At 44.9% G+C, this 17,970-nt stretch overlaps 2 protein-coding genes across 2 annotated transcripts; both read right to left on the bottom strand.

Moving 5' to 3' along the window:
* Positions 1 to 2,493: 2,493 nt before the first annotated feature.
* cetp (cholesteryl ester transfer protein, plasma) lies at positions 2,494 to 7,124 on the bottom strand. The gene is made up of 16 exons (XM_062461361.1): positions 6,824 to 7,124; positions 6,571 to 6,685; positions 6,277 to 6,408; positions 5,707 to 5,777; positions 5,392 to 5,479; positions 4,994 to 5,063; positions 4,718 to 4,778; positions 4,509 to 4,600; positions 4,149 to 4,328; positions 3,977 to 4,027; positions 3,607 to 3,756; positions 3,442 to 3,509; positions 3,270 to 3,312; positions 3,080 to 3,149; positions 2,735 to 2,820; positions 2,494 to 2,603 (listed from the first exon to the last, which is right to left on the bottom strand). The coding sequence occupies exons 1-16, from the start codon at positions 6,972 to 6,974 to the stop codon at positions 2,526 to 2,528; spliced, it is 1,506 nt and encodes a 501-aa protein (XP_062317345.1). The 5' UTR covers positions 6,975 to 7,124; the 3' UTR covers positions 2,494 to 2,525.
* A 1,091-nt stretch (positions 7,125 to 8,215) lies between these two features.
* On the bottom strand, positions 8,216 to 17,115 carry herpud1 (homocysteine-inducible, endoplasmic reticulum stress-inducible, ubiquitin-like domain member 1). Its single transcript, XM_062461363.1, has 9 exons — positions 16,969 to 17,115; positions 16,386 to 16,857; positions 16,094 to 16,171; positions 15,622 to 15,693; positions 14,583 to 14,791; positions 14,301 to 14,411; positions 13,531 to 13,890; positions 10,046 to 10,181; positions 8,216 to 9,965 (listed from the first exon to the last, which is right to left on the bottom strand). Exons 2-9 carry the CDS (start codon positions 16,536 to 16,538, stop codon positions 9,780 to 9,782), a joined length of 1,305 nt encoding a protein of 434 aa, XP_062317347.1. The 5' UTR covers positions 16,539 to 16,857; positions 16,969 to 17,115; the 3' UTR covers positions 8,216 to 9,779.
* Positions 17,116 to 17,970: the final 855 nt, after the last annotated feature.

Below are 17,970 nucleotides of genomic sequence, written 5' to 3' on the forward strand. Positions count from 1 at the left end.
CGCCTTGTCTTTTTTTGTCAAACGTCCCTGAAGCTCAGATTCCAAATCGGAGTTAGCGGTTTTCACAGTTCTGTAGAGTAAACTTTCCTGAACAGAATTACATAAAGTTTTTTAGTTCAGGTTAATAGCCAAGGGTGTAGACCAGGGGTGTCACACTCGTTTTAGGTAAGGGGCCACATAGGCTACTGCCCCACTTTGATCTCAAGTGGGCCAGACCAGTAAAATCATAGTATAATAACGCATACATAACGACAATATTTCTTGATGATTAAATCATTGGTGAAGGTTTTTGATGATAAACCATATTTTAAGACCAAAAACTCAGACATCAGCCCACTGTTTATCTGCCTGGGCTCTCCTCTGCTGATTCCCTTGCTTTGTGACGCGTTTGACGTCAAATGCGTCTCAAAGCGAACAGCGATCGCTGCTGCCTGTGGCAATGAGCGCTTCTGCCTACGGAGCAGACATCGCATTTACGCTGTTTTTTAAGAAAATAATGGATCGATTTAAAAAAATTACAAAACGTTTGTAATCATAAACCTGCATATTCTTAATAGACATTTGGATTCGGAATAGCAGTTACTTGCGATTTAAGTCTTTCTGTAATTTACAAACTTAGCAAAGACATCCGACGGGCCGAGATGGACGCCCTAGCGGGCCGGATTCGGCCCGCGAGCAGTATGTTTGACACCCCTGTAAGACTACTCGACTATTTACTGACGTCTTAAAATGTTATAACCCCAGTGTCACATACGGGGCGGTATTCACACAGGCATTGGCTCTAATTTGACTGATAGTTTGTTTCATCAGTTGAACAACTAATCTGGGACTTTTGACTGAAGCTAAGTAGACTACTGGCACTGTGGGGTGCTAGCTTGTCCGTGGCTAGCTTCCTAGTGGAATTCTACGTTTTAGTTTTTTGGTGGATTTGCTTAAATAGTGTGTCTGAGCAAATATGCCGTATTAGTTTGCTTCGGAAACGACTGTCTCGTTTACACTTAAAATCACAAACTCGACTGACACCAGTGTAACTGCAGTGATGGTAGCTACAGGTAGAGCTACAGTTACCTCAAGACACAAGACAGGTGTTGTCAACAATCAATGCTTACAGTGCGTTCACACTGTTACAGTGCGTTCACACTGCAGCGGAGCGGGCGGCGCGCGGCGTCGGCTTCCAATTCATTTTCAATGAAACCAGGCGTTGACGCTCGCGTAGGGCATTGTGGGAAGGCGAGCGGAGCGGAGCGGAGCGTTGCAAGTTGGATTTTCTCAACTTTATGTAAATGAGGAGCGTGAAAACGCTAGCGTTGGCCAATCGGATTGGTTTCTTGTTTCTTGTAACGTAGCAACTGTTCGTCATGGTAAACATTTCTAGGTTTGACAATTTCAAGATGGAGGAGAAACTTTTCGTATGTGTCTGCACACCCAGTTCTGTTCAGAACAAAGTTACTAATGTGACGAGCCTGAATTTAAAGATTACATTAAACTAATAATGCATGGTGCATGGTTGCCGATGTCGTCATTGTTCCTAGTGTGTTTTTATAGCCTACTTTTAAATTCAGTCTCGTCACATTACGTGACTGTTCTGTGCCACTGCTAGCTCGCTAGCCCAGCCTACAAACGACTGGTTGAGTGACCGGTGGCGTAACATGTATTCTACTGTAATCTTGCACTAGTAAAATCTTGCACTTACATAAATGTTGTGTAAAAGTGGTATTTTGATCGATATTGTGAGTACATTAACCCAAATCTGCACGCTTGGCCATGACTACAACAGTGACCTTAGAGAACTACAACTCTGTATTAACTTGTCTAACACGCCCCCGAGCGTGGTGTACTGTGGGAAGGCAAGCGATGCAGAGCATTAAAAAACGCTGCAGTGTGAACGCACTGGTTCTCATATCATCACCATAGGATCCGTTCGCTATTAACAACAGGTACAGTAGTGCTTGCTTACTCACCTAGCAGCTAGCTCTATAGCCTACACAACGGTGGTTGGACACTCTTTATTTCAACAGAAATCTTACTTTAAAACAAAGAACTAGAGAACTAAATAATAACAAAAGATTGACATCACAGGTGTCAGCAATGTCAATCGATTTCACAATGAATATAGGCTACATAGAGCTAGACTACCTCAAATACCTTCAGACAATGTACACGCATAGCACAAAAACCATCACCCTATGTTAAATTTGTGTACATAGCAGGTGTAAACCGTCATCTATTGTCAATCTGCCATTTAACCTTGTAATTTCACTTAAAACACCATCCTAAAAACCTGAAAGCAGTGAACTAGTATGTCCACTGGGTGGTGCTTTAGCTCTAACGCTGTTTTCAATCTCCACAGTCAGGACCAGGGAATGCAACAGGCTGGGTTTGGGGCTACCACAGAGAGGCCAGGGGGCTATAAGTAGAGTGGAAGTGGCTATTAATGGCTTTTGTGATGTCTGATACGGCCGTTAAGATCAGTGCTCAACATCAGACAGGAAGTAATATTTTAAATGTATTTTTCCATGGGTGGACTATTCCAGGGTCTTCCTGAGGAACTCAACCAACAGGTGGTGAGGGAAGCCAAAGTCCATCTGGACCACCACATAGCCCTATGGATAGAAAGATGGAGGTATTATAAGAAGGGAGAAGAAAAAAGAGAGGGTACACTTCTGGCATGACATCAGCAGTTCTGCATGATTGTTGTTGTGATTTTGAGAAAAAGTGAGCGCTCAGTGCTTACATCTTGAGGGATGACCTGAGGGTCGATGATGTCAAACAGGTATGTTCCCTGCTCATCCAGAAGACCTGTGATCACTGGCTCTAGAACTACAACACAGACATTACAACCAGTACTGAGATCCAAATACAACACAGTACACATACATTCACACAGGGTCGTAGGTTTCATTATACATGACACTTTTTAAAACTGCAAATCTGTTCCCCCCCAGTTCTCATGAAGAAAATTATGCTTAAGGGCTGCATCCTCAGTTATAAAAAAAAAAGAAGCTGTCCCACCCACATTTGTAAACAAACCTAAACCGTTGCAGCCACTCACAAACACACACACACACAGTGATCTCACCAGACAGGACTTTGGGAAGGCCTATTTTTTGGACAGCCTCTTTGAAGTATTCAAGATGAGCCTTATCCAGCTGGCAACATAAAAAGGCAGAGTTACTCTACTAGAAATGAGAGAGGAATACACAGATGTAGATACAGTATGTGTGAGAGAGAGGAGAAAGACAGGAAGAGGGGTCGAGAGGTGGTCTCACCTGTAGGACATCTGGGAGCAGTGAGGCCTTCAGTACTGAAGTTCTACCGGACGACAAGACAGAAGTAGATCAGAGTGAGTCCGCTCACACAAGGAAATAGAGTAAGGTGTGAGCCCAGCCCACACTATTATATCTTGAGGTTATCAGAAGCACTAGTACTAGTACTACTCACTGTGATGACATGGCTTTCAGGTACACTTTCTTCTCAGAGTAGCTTGCTGTTACAATCACCTCGACCTCCTGGACAAACACACACACACACAGTCCTGTCAGCTGGTGGTTCAGCTATGGAAAGTACAATCGTCTCAATCCAGTGGGTTTGCCGGGTTGGTCTAACCATCTCAAAGTACAGTCCAGGTGTGTCCTCGGCTCCAGGGGCCAGTTGTATCCCCGCCATGGCTCTGACCGTTGTACCCAGAGGAGTGGTACAGAGTTTGGGCTCAGACAAACTCCAGACTCTGAGCATGAGGGTCTCAGATGCCAGATACTGGATCAGACAGACAGACATTAAGAGACTCTGACATTGATGGTGACATGAACAAGGTGTTCAAGGTGATGCAGAGAGGAGCGGGTGTTTTAGTAGGTGAAGCTACTACAGTAGGGGGTATATTTGATCCATTTGTTGGATAACTGTTCCCCCTCCAGCTCCACCACCCCACCCAAACTTACTTGTTTTCCTGTGAGATATGAGGCGGGTGTGTGTCTACCTTGCTCAGAACTTCTGGCATGGGGGAGGAAAGATCTGTCCGGAACAGCTCCTGAAAAGGAGATGTTATCACGTTTGACCATGTATAAAAGTGAAACACACACACACACATACACACACTCCCCCCCCCCCCACCCCCACTTCACACTCAGAGATACCAAGAAGATCTTTACATTCAACTCAGGGCCAGAGATGTTGAGTCGCAAGAGGCCGTCTTGGTGTGCTGCCGTCATCACGGGGTTGAGGAACTCGTCGGAGAGCCAGAAATAGAGCATGCGGTCCTCCGTCAGATGGGAGGGGTCAAACACCGACGCGTTGATCACTGCAGTCACGTTGTTGTAATTGGTCAGACCCTGAGGACGTTTACAAAAGTAAGGGCTGCAGGTTCAAGAGTGTGTGTGTGCGCCTGAGTGTGCGTGGTCTTGTTTATCTACCCTTATGGGGACCAAATGTCCTCACAAGTATAGTGAAAGACGAGAAAAATGTGCAAGTGTGTGTGTATGTGTGCGTGTGAGGTTGCGTATCCAATGTACCTTGTGGTATGACTCTATGTAGTCTGCGGTGATGACCGGAGCAGAGGTTACACCTATGTCCACACTTATGTTACCGTAACTAAGAAACTTCTCTGTGGAGATAAAACACAAAGAAAGGTTCAAACTTATATATCAGTCACTTCAGTAACGGTCTACAGTAGAGTGTATTATCTCTCCAGTAACCTCTCCTCCCCAAACTAAGAGCCTACCTGCTCTTTCCTGTATGAAGTCAGCCAAGATGTTAGCCACATTGTTGATCTCTTTACAAATCTACAGTTAAGAGGACAGAGCATCACAGATGGTTGTCATAGGTCGTAATGTGGATGTTTCAATGCTTGTTTTTACAGCCGATACCCTTGTTCTCCAGTAGGGGGCATAGTTTATCCATATGTTGGATAATTGTTTCCCCGCCAGCTCCACCACCCCGCCCAAACCTACTTGTTTTCTCACCCACACACTCATCCACCTACAGCCCATTCTCTCACCTGGCTTTTGACGACCAGCTTTACAGTGAAGGTGATGAACTCTGTGAAGAGTCTTTTCATCCAGCCGGGTCTGCACACAAGATAGAAGGTTCCACCCCCACATGCTGTAGTATAGGTATATATGTATGTCATTATTGCACTGTAGTATTAGTATTACTTGTTGTAGATGTGGTTACTCTCCGATGTTGCTTGTAAATACATTTAGTCATTCAGCAGTCTTTAGCAAATACAGACCGTTCCTTGACTCTGACCATTCGGTTAGAACGATGCACTTCTGATCCTTCATTTTCTGCTGTACTTTGTAAATGTATGTTGATTTGGATAAAATAGTCTGTGTAAATGAATGTTTGTGAGACAGAAACCACAGTCGTATCAAAACACTCAATCTTGTGACTTACTCTCTGTCTCCCTGCAGATGCAGACGAAGCTTATGGAAGTTCAAGAAGCAATCTGATGTATCCGCAGCAACCTTCCCCTTTCCACAGTCTAGCATACACACACACAAACAGGCTCAGCAACAAGATATTTCGAAATACGTTTCCAAAACAAACATAGAGCCAAATTCCACGTTTCAAGGGAAAATCTTTCTGCCCAAAATCTTTTCGATGGTAGATGTTTTAAAAGGTTAATATTGGTCAGTGACACCAGCTATATACCACTATGTCAAAACAGAGGGGAAAACAAACACATGATGGCTAATGTAACATACTTACAGAGCTTGGGGTTGATTCCCAGATCTATCTGAGACTCGATCTCAAAATCAATTGAATGTGCCAATTTGATGCTGCAAGACAGAGTTCTCGCTATGAGCTTCTATTACATTTACATTTAGTCATTTAGCAGACGCTCTTATCCAGAGCGACTTACAGTAAGTACAGGGACATTCTCCCCGAGGCAAGTAGGGTGAAGTGCCTTGCCCAAGGACACAACGTCATTTTGCACGGCCGGGAATCGAACTGGCAACCTTCAGATTACTAGCCCGCTTCCCTAACCGCTCAGCCACCTGACTCCCTCTTCTATGTTTACAAACACTTGATCGATCAAGAATGCAGCTTAATAACAAGTCACAGATACACAGCAAGGCCACTGTCCTTTCTACCAAAACCCTGAACTGAATACATTTTCTGTACTTTCTATGTGCACCATTGTTACCTCGATTTGAATAAAATGTCAATTAAATGTGAGAAGAAAAGAAAAAAACTGTCTTATATTTTAGCAACTTATGTTTAAGGTCAGGGAGTTATGAACTGATCCTAGTTCAGCCTCCAGACACCTGTACTCACAGCCAGCTACCGTAACCATACTTGATGGTTCCCCTGAAGACTGCAGAGACATTACGTATCTCCATGGAGATGCCCACCCCTGGCTGCAGCTCAAACAAACTCTGACCAATGCTCAGGTTGTGGATCTCCAGACTTTGAGGGACAGAGGACAGAAGGAAAGATCTGATTGGTCAGAAGCACTGACAGGAACGAAAGAGCTGACCAAAAAGAAAACATTGAGGGAAAAATAAAGCGAGTGTGTTTGTGTGGATCAAAAGTGAGCATTTCTAGGTGTGGCGCTGTGTGACTACTCACTTTTCCAGGCCATATTTGATTGTTCCTGTGAAGAGCAGAGACTTCTCTCCCTCCACACTGGGGTATTTGGCATGCTGGAATGCTGTCTCAATCACCTTGGTAGTCTTCTCATTTACTACACACACAAAGACACACACATGCAGGCAGGCAGGTCGTTTTAATCTCTCATATTCCAAACTGACAGCCAGTCAGCCAGACAGATAGACATACTAGCAGACCGATATACAGAGACAGACAAACAGACAGTCCTCACAGACTACAGCAGCAGGATAGGTGAGTCGGCAGACAGCTCCGCTGAAGCGATAGGCTGATTGTGGATCCAAACAGGCCTGAGTAAATCCCAACATGACCAGGGACACCAGAGCCACACAGAGAACCTTCCCACACCTGTCCATCAACATCATAGTAAACTATACTGGACTACTGTTCGATAATTTCTTCTGACACTACCTCCACCGGACACACAGACTGAAGTACCTAGCCAATAGGAGAAATGTTGAAATATTGGTCAAACGAGGACTAAACAACAGAACTACAGCCTCCTCAGGGATTTTTATCTGCAATGAACAGCACTGAGGTCAACCAAGGCACTTGAGGGAGGATAAAAAAGGGAGGGAGGGAGGCCAGAGAAGGGAGGGCGCACAGAGATCTTTTGAAGGATAGGAAGGGTTAGAATGTTCTGTGTGTGTGTGTATGTGTTTGGGGGTGGTGGGGGCAGAGTGGACCTCCATGTTGGATATTTATGTGTGTGTGTGTGTGTGTGTGTTGGGTGGGGGGGGGTGTGTGTGTGTGTGTGTTGGGCGGGGGGGAAGGATATACACATGGTTGTTTAGAGGCCTGGGGGTCAGCTGGTACCTCATACTGAGAGAGGTTTACTACCGGGCGGTAAAGAACACAGATACCGAGAGGCTCAGGTTTCTATAGGACAGTTTGTGACCCTGACCCTGGGGTCACGGTACCAAACCCTTTCTTCCCACCCACCATTCTGCGACCCTGCAGCAAAAACATTTGATCAACAATTCTTTCGCAAAGGAATATGTTTTTCGTCTCAGTGGTTCTCAAAACTCACGAATGTCTTGCTAGAAGAAAAAACTCACGAATTCTTGCTAGAAGATGCCATTGTGAGTTTTCAGTGTGTTGTCTTGGGCAGTGGCAAAATGCTGATTTCCTGTGTGGCTAATGCATCCAGCTGTAGATTCACTGCTAGAAGAATGATAGGATCTGCTGAGTTATATGAGTTCTATCAAGGCTAGAGGCCACAACATTACCATGGGGACCAGATGTTCCCGCCAGGGGGAGCCGCAAGTGAATTGAGGTGAGGGGCCGTTAACAACACGGCCTCTCTTTACCATGGAAGCCCAGCCAGAGGTCAATGAACTCTGAAGAAAGAGAGGATGAGGGAGAGACAGAAGACCGTTCTCCGTGTCAAGTTTATGTCGAAATAAAAACAAAACAAAAAAAAGAACATGAGCAATAATTTGACCTTTGTGCAGGTTATGAAAACAAGCATGCTCTTTTGTAAAGCTCTCTCTTGGAAGTCGCTTTGGATAAAAGCATCTGCTAAATGCATAAATGTAAATGTGGGCTGGATTGGTGTACATGCCTTTCTCTCTGGAAAAGGACACTTAACATGAGGTTTCAGTCATGACAAATACAATTTATTTATTGCATGTTTTATTGCAAGTCTCTCCAACACACTCATATCATTCACCAAAATGCTTATTTTTTCAGAATAAAATCAAACTTAAACAGGTTTAAAGATTACACTTAGTGTACAGTATTTATGTACATATAGAGGCATTTCCAAAGGAATCACAAATACATCTAAATCTTTTCTGTGTAACAAGATTTTTGGCAACACTTTACATTATGGTTACATTAACTACTATGTAACTACATAGCAAAACCTTTAGTAACAACATTGTGGTTACACAAGCACTGCTATGTAGTTACACCTCATTAGTTTAGACGTTATCACACAAGTGAAACTTGGTATGGGGGAGGTTGTGCTTTCCAGGGGTAAGTGGATGTTAACATCTTGTTTGGTTACACAACCTTCAACTGCCCTTTTATAACATCCACTTACCCCTTACACCCCTCCCTCACACTGGGCCTTTGTTCATTTTTGTAATAACCTAAACCTAACACCATAACATAGCAATTATTTTGCACCTGCAAGGTTTTTACGATAGGTATTGCTATGTAGTTACATGGCAGTTAATGTAACCTTAATGTCAAGTTTTACCAGATTGTTTACATGGTTCTGTCTTCTACACAACACAGCATGCACTTCCTGTCTAAGCCCCGCCCCACACACAAGAACTGAACTGTCACTTGTCATCATTTTCATCCATCAAAGCCCCTGACTCGGATCTTTATTACACTGATATCAAAAGTCAACCTACTTCCTGCAACATTCCTCTTCTTGCACCCAAATTAAAACCCCTGGTCAGGACAGTACATTTGCATAATAAGATTCAGGACATAAAGTGCTCTGTAAAACAATAAAAATAGAATAATCCTATGTTCTTGTGGATCTGGAAGTGATACCGTGAAAGAGGTGTTGACACCACTCGGCCTCTGAATACAACAGTCATATACAGTACATATAATGTTTGGCAGAGAACAGCCATGGTTTTGGTCAGAATCTTCCGGAAGGACCAAATCAACATCAGAACTTTACACACCAGATCTAGGTCAAATTCCTCAGAGGTAAATTCAATCTACCTCAGGTTTTGCAGTATGGCGGGTGTCATTTCCATGCCACTGTAATTGATTTACCAAATCAAGGGCACCTCAGTTCTTTGTCGGTATATGTACACAATGTATTTTGTTAAAGATCTTCTAAATACATTTGTATTAGTCACTCTTTACCTTACAGTCTCAAGCCTTCACTGTGGTCTTAATATTCATGGTAGACAAGTTTCAGTTCAGCAGGATGCCTCATGTGAACAAGTCCCCAGAGCCAGGCAGAGCCAGGTGGATACAGGGGCGAGTAAATTTGCCTTTATGCACAGATCATGGGTCTTTATTAGTCGTTTTTGTTTTTATAGAAGTTAGGCTCTTGAATGGGCCGGTCGATCTCAAACTGCAGCACTGGACCACCCCACTGTTTGAACTCTGTTAAAGGAGAAAACCAAGGCTGACACACCCTGTGAGAGTGTCCTGGCCTTGGTCTCCCCCTGCTGTCCAGTTGGGGTACTGCACAGTCAGTTGACCACGGCCTGGGGGGCCTCAGGGATCAGAGAGGAGAAAAACGTCTTGAGGAACACCCACGCCGTCCACATCACAGACACTCTGGTTGGAGGAACCAGGATGGCTGTCAGAGGAGGCTGTCCCTCCAGACCAATAGCTAGTGCTGGTTCTGCCCCTTCCCCTGCAGCAGGCTCCTCCCCCTACAGGAAGAAGGGTTTACATGTTGGTGGTCATGCACACACACACAAAGCAGAAACACGCATGGGTAAACTATTTTTACCTGAGGTAGGTTGGGGTTCCTGTCCGGGTTCTGCTGGTTCTGCAGGGCCTCCGGAGCCTGGAGGGGCTGGAGGGGAGGGGGGTTGGGTCCTCGGACCAGAGCTCTCCTTCTGAAGGGGAACCACCCAGCAGTGTGTCTGAGGAGGAGCAGAGGAGGAGAATATTGGAGGAGGAGGAGGAGTGCGAAGAAGGGGGTGGGTAGAGAACAGGAGAAGAAAGGGGGTGTAGAGGTAGAGGAGAAAGGGGTGGGTAGTAGAGGAGGAGAGAAGAAGAAGGTGGTTGAGTTACAAACCCAATAATCATAAGGCTATCTAAGTAGGAGAGAGAGAGAGAGAGAGAGAGAGAGAGAGAGAGAGAGAGAGAGAGAGAGAGAGAGAGAGAGAGAGAGAGAGAGAGAGAGAGAGAGAGAGAGAGAGAGGAAAAAAGAGAAGGCAGTCTGTTTCCACTAAACATGAATCCTTCCACCTCCTTCAAAACAGTGTAACTATGAGCCTAACATAGCCACGTGTACATAATGTTATCACCATTAGATGTGTCCTTGTGCTCATGCTGACATTGGCATGTGCGTGTGCACATACACACACACACACACACACACCTTCTGGACTGAAAAAGTTTGGCTTTTGTCCACAGGGTTGCCAAGACTACTTTCGTTCTCTAACAGCTAACGTTAAATCCAGACAGGCCACATTCAACTTCTTCCTGTCTGTCCCTTGCAGTTCTCGTAACCAGCAACAAAGCCTTAGCCATAGCCTCATCCCTAGCCCCAGTCCAAACCACATCCTCATCTCCAACCTTAGCCCCAGCCTCGGCCCCATCCTCATTCCTAACCTCAGCCCCAGCCTCTGCCCCATCCTCATTCCTAACCTCAGCCCCAGCCTCTGCCCCATCCTCATTCCTAACCTCAGGCCCAGCCTCTGCCCCATCCTCATTCCTAACCTCTGCCCCATCCTCATTCCTAACCTCAGCCCCATCCTCATTCCCAACCTCAGCCCCAGCCTCTGCCCCATCCTCATTCCCAACCTCAGCCCCAGCCTCCCAACCTCCATACTGCTGATTAACCGAGTGGCTGAGGGAGTAAGTACATGTGTGAGACCATTACACAATACTGTCAAGAGTGATAGTGTGTGACCGCAGCATGTGTGAGACCATTACACAATACTGTCAAGAGTGATAGTGTGTGACCGCAGCATGTGAGGTAAAGATTTTCTCTACAGTCAACAAACACACACAGTCACACACACACACACAGTAGGAAAGCCTACATTCCGTCCCCTCTGTTGCCTCTATACCCCCTCCTTTACCTGCAACACACACTGTGCCAACTCCACAGACAGATTTCCACAGGGGCTCAATTAAGGCATGAAACCAGTTTGGTAACCATTGTAACCAGAGTAGAGGACAGACTGCCGGGGACCTACAGGAACACACCCAGTTCCAAACAGTCCTAAACAAACAGGCTATACGTTCTACAGTGAGTTGGTTCTGGTTCAGCTCCAGTGACAGCAGACTGTCAGGTGGTTTGTTTACAGCTTGGAATGACATGGGGTGTTCCACATCAACAGGCCTGAGGGCCAGATGTGTGTTGAAGAAAACAGGTTTAACACACAGCTAACCAGTCAAACAAGGTACAGTGTTTCCTTTATGTTGATTTAGCGGCCCGCCACGGCTAAATTTCTGCCGCCACAGTATCAGAATTAGGGCTGTACAAAATTATAGGCCGTCTATCAGCAGTGATTGTTAGAGTGCATGTCGGAGAATAGTACGGACACGCGCTTCACACCGCAGTTGAGATTGCGTGTGTGCGTCCTTGAGAACTGTAAATCGTATAATTTATGTTGTCAGTTCATTTAAGCTTGTTATTGTATAAGTCTATAGTTCTTGCAAATTTAAATTAACTGGTGATTTTCGTTGTTTGTATTCTTCCCCTGCTAGCTAAATTGCACGTCTGTTGATTCGATAGCGATTGCTGGGGGGTGGGTGGGGGGTTCAGACAGACCTGCCCCCACTGCTAAAAAAAATCCTACAGGAAACACTGAGGTAACTACAGGGCTGGTAATCACTCCAGCAAACACACCAGGTTAACTAGACAGAGAACAGACTTGGTTAACCAGCCAGAGAGAGATACCTACAGACTGGGTTAACTAGCCAGATACAGACTAGGTTAACTAGCCAGATACAGACTAGGTTAACTAGCCAGGTAGCGACTAAGTTAAGTAGCCAGATACAGACTAGGTTAACTAGCCAGATACAGACTGGGTTAACTAGCCAGATGCAGACTGGGTTAACTAGCCAGATGCAGACTGGGTTAACTAGCCAGGTAGCGACTAAGTTAAGTAGCCAGATACAGACTGGGTTAACTAGCCAGGTAGAGATTAGGTTAACTAGCCAGATACAGACAGGGTTAACTAGCCATGTAGAAACTGGGTTAACTAACCAGATACATGGGTTAACAAGCCAGTTTGCTGACGACACAACCATTGTGGGCCTCATCTCTGACAGTGACGAGTCAGCCTACAGAGAGGAGGTTGATACCCTGACTTCATGGTGTCAGGACAATAACCTCTCTCAACGTCAGCAAGACTAAGGAGATGATTGTGGACTATAGGAGGCGGCAGGAGGAGCATGCACCCCTATACATCAGGTTATTCAGCTACTGGTTGCACTATCAGCAATATTGCACTATTGTACTTCACTTGTCTTAGGTTAGTATAGGTTTATAAGGTTAGTATAGGTTATTATGTGTATTATGTGTATTTAGAGGTTTAGTATACTGTATTGAATATTGTATATTATTTTATTTTAGCTTATCATAGATGTAATATATGTTCTGTGTACTTATATGTTATGTTATGCCTGGTTGCTTTGCGTTGTCTTGTCCTAAGAATTTCAGTGCCCAGTCTGACCCTGTTCTGTGCATCTGACAATAAAAGACTTTAACCCTTGTTTTATCTTCGGGTCATTCTGACCCATCAGTCATTGTGACCCACCGTCGTATTGCGACAACTTTACCGCATACAAAAACAAAGTGAAGCATTTTCTTTTAACCGTTGGGCTGTCTCAGACCCCCCATATTGCGAAGGTTAAAAGAAAATGATTTTTATTTGTTTTCGTATTGGGTAAAATTGGGTAAACACAACGATGGTTCGTTATGAACCTTTGGGTCATGTGACCCGAAGGCAGCACAAGGGTTAACTTGAAGCCATACATACTGGGTTAACTAGCCAGATACAGACTGGGTTAACTAGCCAGGTAGAAACTAGGTTAACTAGCCAGGTAAAAACTAGGTTAACTAGCCAGATACAGACTGGGTTAACTAGCCAAGTAGAAACTAGGTTAACTAGCCAGATACAGACTGAGATAACTAGCCAGATACATACTGGGTTAACTAGCCAGATACATACTGGGTTAACTAGCCAGATACATACTGGGTTAACTAGCCAGATACATACTGGGTTAACTAGCTGATTAGCGTTAGAAACTTACAGGTACATGAGGATCAGGCTGCTCATCACCAGGACAAAGCGACTCAAGCTGGAGTAAAAGTAGACAATGCTGAGGAAGACACCCAATCGAGCGGCTGTGTATATCCAGTCCAACCAATCACGGTCCACGTCCTCCTCATCCTCCATCACTGGCCCTCCCTGTGCATTCATCCGCATGTTCTGATTGGCTGCTCCTGGGTTGATGAATCCCGGGTCCTGGGCGTTCTGATTTGCTGGCAAGTTGTCAATGGGGTTCTGATTGGGCAGCGCGCCAGGGATGGGAGCTTGGTGGGCGGCAACAGCAGGTCCAACGGTGGGAGGGGCCAATGGGGTTGAGGCTGCTGCTGCTAATGCAGCATGGCTATTGGACAAAACAGGACAGACATGTTTTAGCCTATAGGATCTTCCACCTTTTACAGCTCTTTACCACAAAGTAGGAGGCTATGGAGTAGGCATGAACTATACAGTTAAATGTGTTAGAGGGTGATAGCTAGCTGGCCAATTCCGTTTATTTAACCATTAGCCCTATTAATGGCAGTAAAAGTAGAGAGAGGATGATATTCTGGACGGGTGGATGAGTTAGTTAACTCATTAAGACAGACATCCACTGCTTCCTTGTGACTCCTACCTATAGCACACAGGACACGATTTCCTATTCCTGAATAAGATCCCAGTGCCTTCACAACGATGGCGGCTCTTTTACTGCTGAATGTCAATAGAACGTGTGCTCTGACACAGGCGTATTCCTGCGATCCTATACGTAGTACTCACTACTGCATGTAGTACTGGCGCGCATAGACGTGCTGTAACCAGAGGAGCTGCTGGGGACTGTAGAGAGAGAAGGATGGGAAGGCTGGGGGCGTCATCTCTGCTCCTCCTGGCCTGTAGGGGCAGCAGAGACACTCATCACTCATCACAACACCAACAACAACCTCAATCCAAAATAACATCAAAACCAACAAAAACATCAACATCCACAACAACCACAACTACATCCACAACAACAGCCCAGTACCCACAGACGAGACAGCAGTTGCCAGGGTGTACACTCACGTTGCAGTGCCAGGCCAGATGGCCTCCCCAGGGTTTGAAGTGGGGGTCGTGGCCTCTCCAGTTGTGGGGGCGGAGGCCTGGTCGTGGGACGGGTGTCTGCGTTGTCTCAGCTCTGGGCCAGCAGGCACTGAGGGTGGCATGCTGCCTACCTGTGGGCTGAGGGCAGGGGAGGAGGAGGGCTGGGTCTCTGGCTGCTCCGGTCCCCTTACCTGGAAACGACCAAGACAGCCCAGTGTGTCAATATATCACTGGGGAACTGTATACTGTCTGTTAGGGGTAGAACGGTACATGTATTCGTATTGAATCGAAACAGTACGGGCGTCACGGTTCAGTACATAAATTTAACACAGAGAATACACGGTATAAATAAATAAAAAACTTGCGTGCAAATTTATTAATGTATTGCGGAACTACTGTTAGATACTCGTGTTCTTTAGGGACACCTAAAAAAACTGTCCAACTTCTCTTCCCCACAGTGCTTAACCAGCCTTTAGATTTGTGTTTTGCTTTTCCCTCCATTGTACCAAACCGTGATATCTGAACCGAGGTATGAACCGAACCGTGACTTCTGTGTACCGTTCCACCCCTACTGTATGTTCATTATTAGGCTATTACTTATTATAGAAAACAGTCAGACAAAGCAGACATGATTGTATTTCACACTATGATTGTACAAGCTTTAGGATAAGTTTAAGGAAAGACCAAAAACTGTCAAAAAGCATAGGTCAGTTATGAGAAGGGCCTGATAAGATATTTACATAACCGTCAAACTATATGACAATGCTGCTACACACACAAGCTGATCAGGGAAAACAAAAAAATGAAGTGAAACTTCAGGGCTATCTTTCGATCTGATGGCAGTAGAGAGAGATGCAAAGCAGTGTCTAAGGAAAGCTAACAGGCCGAGTGTGGCTAGCAACTAGCGAGAAGAGAAGAGGAGAGAATCTAAGAGAAAGAAGAGGACAGAAATACTTTGTATACAGATAGGGCCAGGTGTACCCTTTAAATAAATAAAAATACCGGTTGTATCCAGTCTTACCTTGGGCCTGGCTCCCAGAGCCCCGGTAGTCCTAAAGGAGCACACCAGGTGCAGAGTGGGAGTTGTATCCGTCTGGGAAGAGACAGGTTGGTGACTTATGTTAAAATTTCTAACCCCTTGCATCAATATTGACTCCACCAGTCCAGAACTCAGATTATAAGGCCTAATTCAGGCTGTAACCATACAGTGTACAAAAAGTGTGAGGAAATCATTTCACAGTAGATTAGCATCACTGCCTTGGATAAATAGGATCGCTGTTTGTGCTCAAAACAATGATCTGACTCCTTAGGGATAACACACACTGGAACTCGGGTACATTTACAGACCGGTTGTGTTCTGTTGTTCCCTGTACAGTAATTTGAGATCTCCTTGGGGTTTATAGACAAAACCATGAAATATCCCATTTTGACATAGCGTTTGTGGGACAAGAAAATCCTTCAAACGATGAGGTTTATGAGAAATAGAGACGCACCTGTCTGAAAACGTCACGGATGTGGAGGTGGTCTGGGAGCAGTTTTCCAGCGTAGATTAGTCTCTGATCAGCCGCAGCCTGGGAATATAATTCAGCACGTTAAGAGCGTGACAAACACACATACTAACTATATAGTAAAGGTTCTAACTGGTGATATTCGAAGAATGTATGCTACTGCTCCAAAACCACAACATTACAGCTAGCTAGGCCCACCGATAAGCCGTTGGATAGTACGAGAAGATCTGTCGTCGTCCCTCTGTTATTACAACACACACAAGAACAACACACTCACCGGATTATCGGGATACACGTTCGATATGTGTGTCTTTAGATTCTGCACCGTCCAGTTCAGCTCGACTCCCTCGATCGTTTTGTCACCGTGTACTTGGTTCGGGGCTTTAATCACAAGCGTGATCGTCTTTTGTTGAAAACCTGGGAGATCCATTTTCTTTGCCGTTTTGTGTGGCGCCCCTCTCTCTCTTTCTCTCTCTCTCTCTCTCGATCTGTGCGCAGGTCCGACGAAATGTAACCTTTAAGCGAACAACAAAGTACTAAAAAATTATTCGATTTACTTAGTAGCTAGTAGCAGGCCATTTGATTACAGCGATACTTTGTGGTTGGGACAGGGAAGCGACAGTCACAGTCCGTGGCATGTGAAATACCAGGGAGTGTTGTTTCCAAACACACTGTGGCTCGACGTGATTGGCCAGTCGAGACTTGCGATCAGACGTGGAAGCTCAGGGTGCGTTCCGTACCTAAAGCGCCTGCGCAAGAGATACAGTTATTTGACAGCCAGGCTTTCGCCCGTACAGTTTCGAGATCCTCCCTGTTAAAGTTCAATTATTGAGAGAGAACAACACAATGTTATACTTTACCTTTTTTTCTTGTAGGCCTACTTTTTCGGACACCCACCCAGATAACAGGGGACGTCGTGGGGACATTCCCTTGCCACGTCCTGATAACTTTCGGGGACTTTCAGGGGACGTCCTAGGGACGTTATTTTGCTAGCTGAGTAAACGGATAAAGCGCTTGCTTCAGTGTTTGCCTCTGGCAAAACACAACCTTCTCTCATATTTTATTATTTATTTATTTTCCCACCCTAACTCCTCCCTCAATTTTTGCACTACAAAGACAACATCAGTCTCAAAAGGTCCGTCTTGCTCACGATTGCGTTGCTTAGATAGCCAGAATCTCGGATTTCTTTAACCGAGCCTGTTTCATTCGTCATTTGCCTGATAAAGCGACCTCCGTTAGCCAGGCTATTCTAAAACCATTCAAACAGGTTGACAGTAGTGGGTTTTTTGGAACTACAGCGAGCTACTTGAACTACGTGATCACGTGTCGGCGAGACCAAAGCGTGTCGCAACTCTCTTTTTATTTGGCTCCCACCTACATTTGCATTTCGATACTCTGAGTAAATATAGTTGTTAATAATAGTTAATTATTTTCATATGAAGAACAATGTAAATAAATGACACCCCTTGATTGCAAATGTAGGCTACCTAAGTACTAACACCTCTATGTATAAAACGTATTCTCTTTCATTCTCTTCCCCAAAAAAGTATAATGTGAGACAGTCTCCCCTCCGTTTGGTTGCGATATCAAGCCGAAATCCTTCACTTTTTGTTTCGAATGGGTGCATTTTATGGTGGGGGTGCATCTGGTGGCACAACAACTGTTACATGAGCGCAGACTTTAGACTTGGGATGTTGTTACTGACACATAATGATCACGTTTAGTAAACTTATTACATTAACCAGTTTTCCAGAAATACATTTCAAGCTTATTTACATTTTGCAGATGGTACTGTTTGAATCGTGATTCCCGCTGTGATACTGCCAGTGACAACGTTAGAATAAGTTTGTTTCAAAGGGGGT

This window comes from Osmerus eperlanus, chromosome 5 (genome assembly GCF_963692335.1).
Source record: "Osmerus eperlanus chromosome 5, fOsmEpe2.1, whole genome shotgun sequence".
Taxonomy (NCBI): Eukaryota; Metazoa; Chordata; class Actinopteri; order Osmeriformes; family Osmeridae; genus Osmerus; species Osmerus eperlanus.

Coding starts and splice junctions, on each gene's coding strand:
- cetp (XM_062461361.1), bottom strand. CDS start 6,974: ATGATGTTGATGGACAGGTGTGGGAAGGTTCTCTGTGTGGCTCTGGTG. Junction 5,778..6,276: donor TATGGTTACGGTAGCTGGCT/GTGAGTACAGGT, acceptor TCTGTCTTGCAG/CATCAAATTGGCACATTCAA. Junction 2,821..3,079: donor CCTTCCCAAAGTCCTGTCTG/GTGAGATCACTG, acceptor TCTGTGTTGTAG/TTCTAGAGCCAGTGATCACA.
- herpud1 (XM_062461363.1), bottom strand. CDS start 16,538: ATGGATCTCCCAGGTTTTCAACAAAAGACGATCACGCTTGTGATTAAA. Junction 15,694..16,093: donor TCCGTGACGTTTTCAGACAG/GTGCGTCTCTAT, acceptor GTCTCTTCCCAG/ACGGATACAACTCCCACTCT. Junction 14,412..14,582: donor ATCTGGCCTGGCACTGCAAC/GTGAGTGTACAC, acceptor CTGCCCCTACAG/GCCAGGAGGAGCAGAGATGA.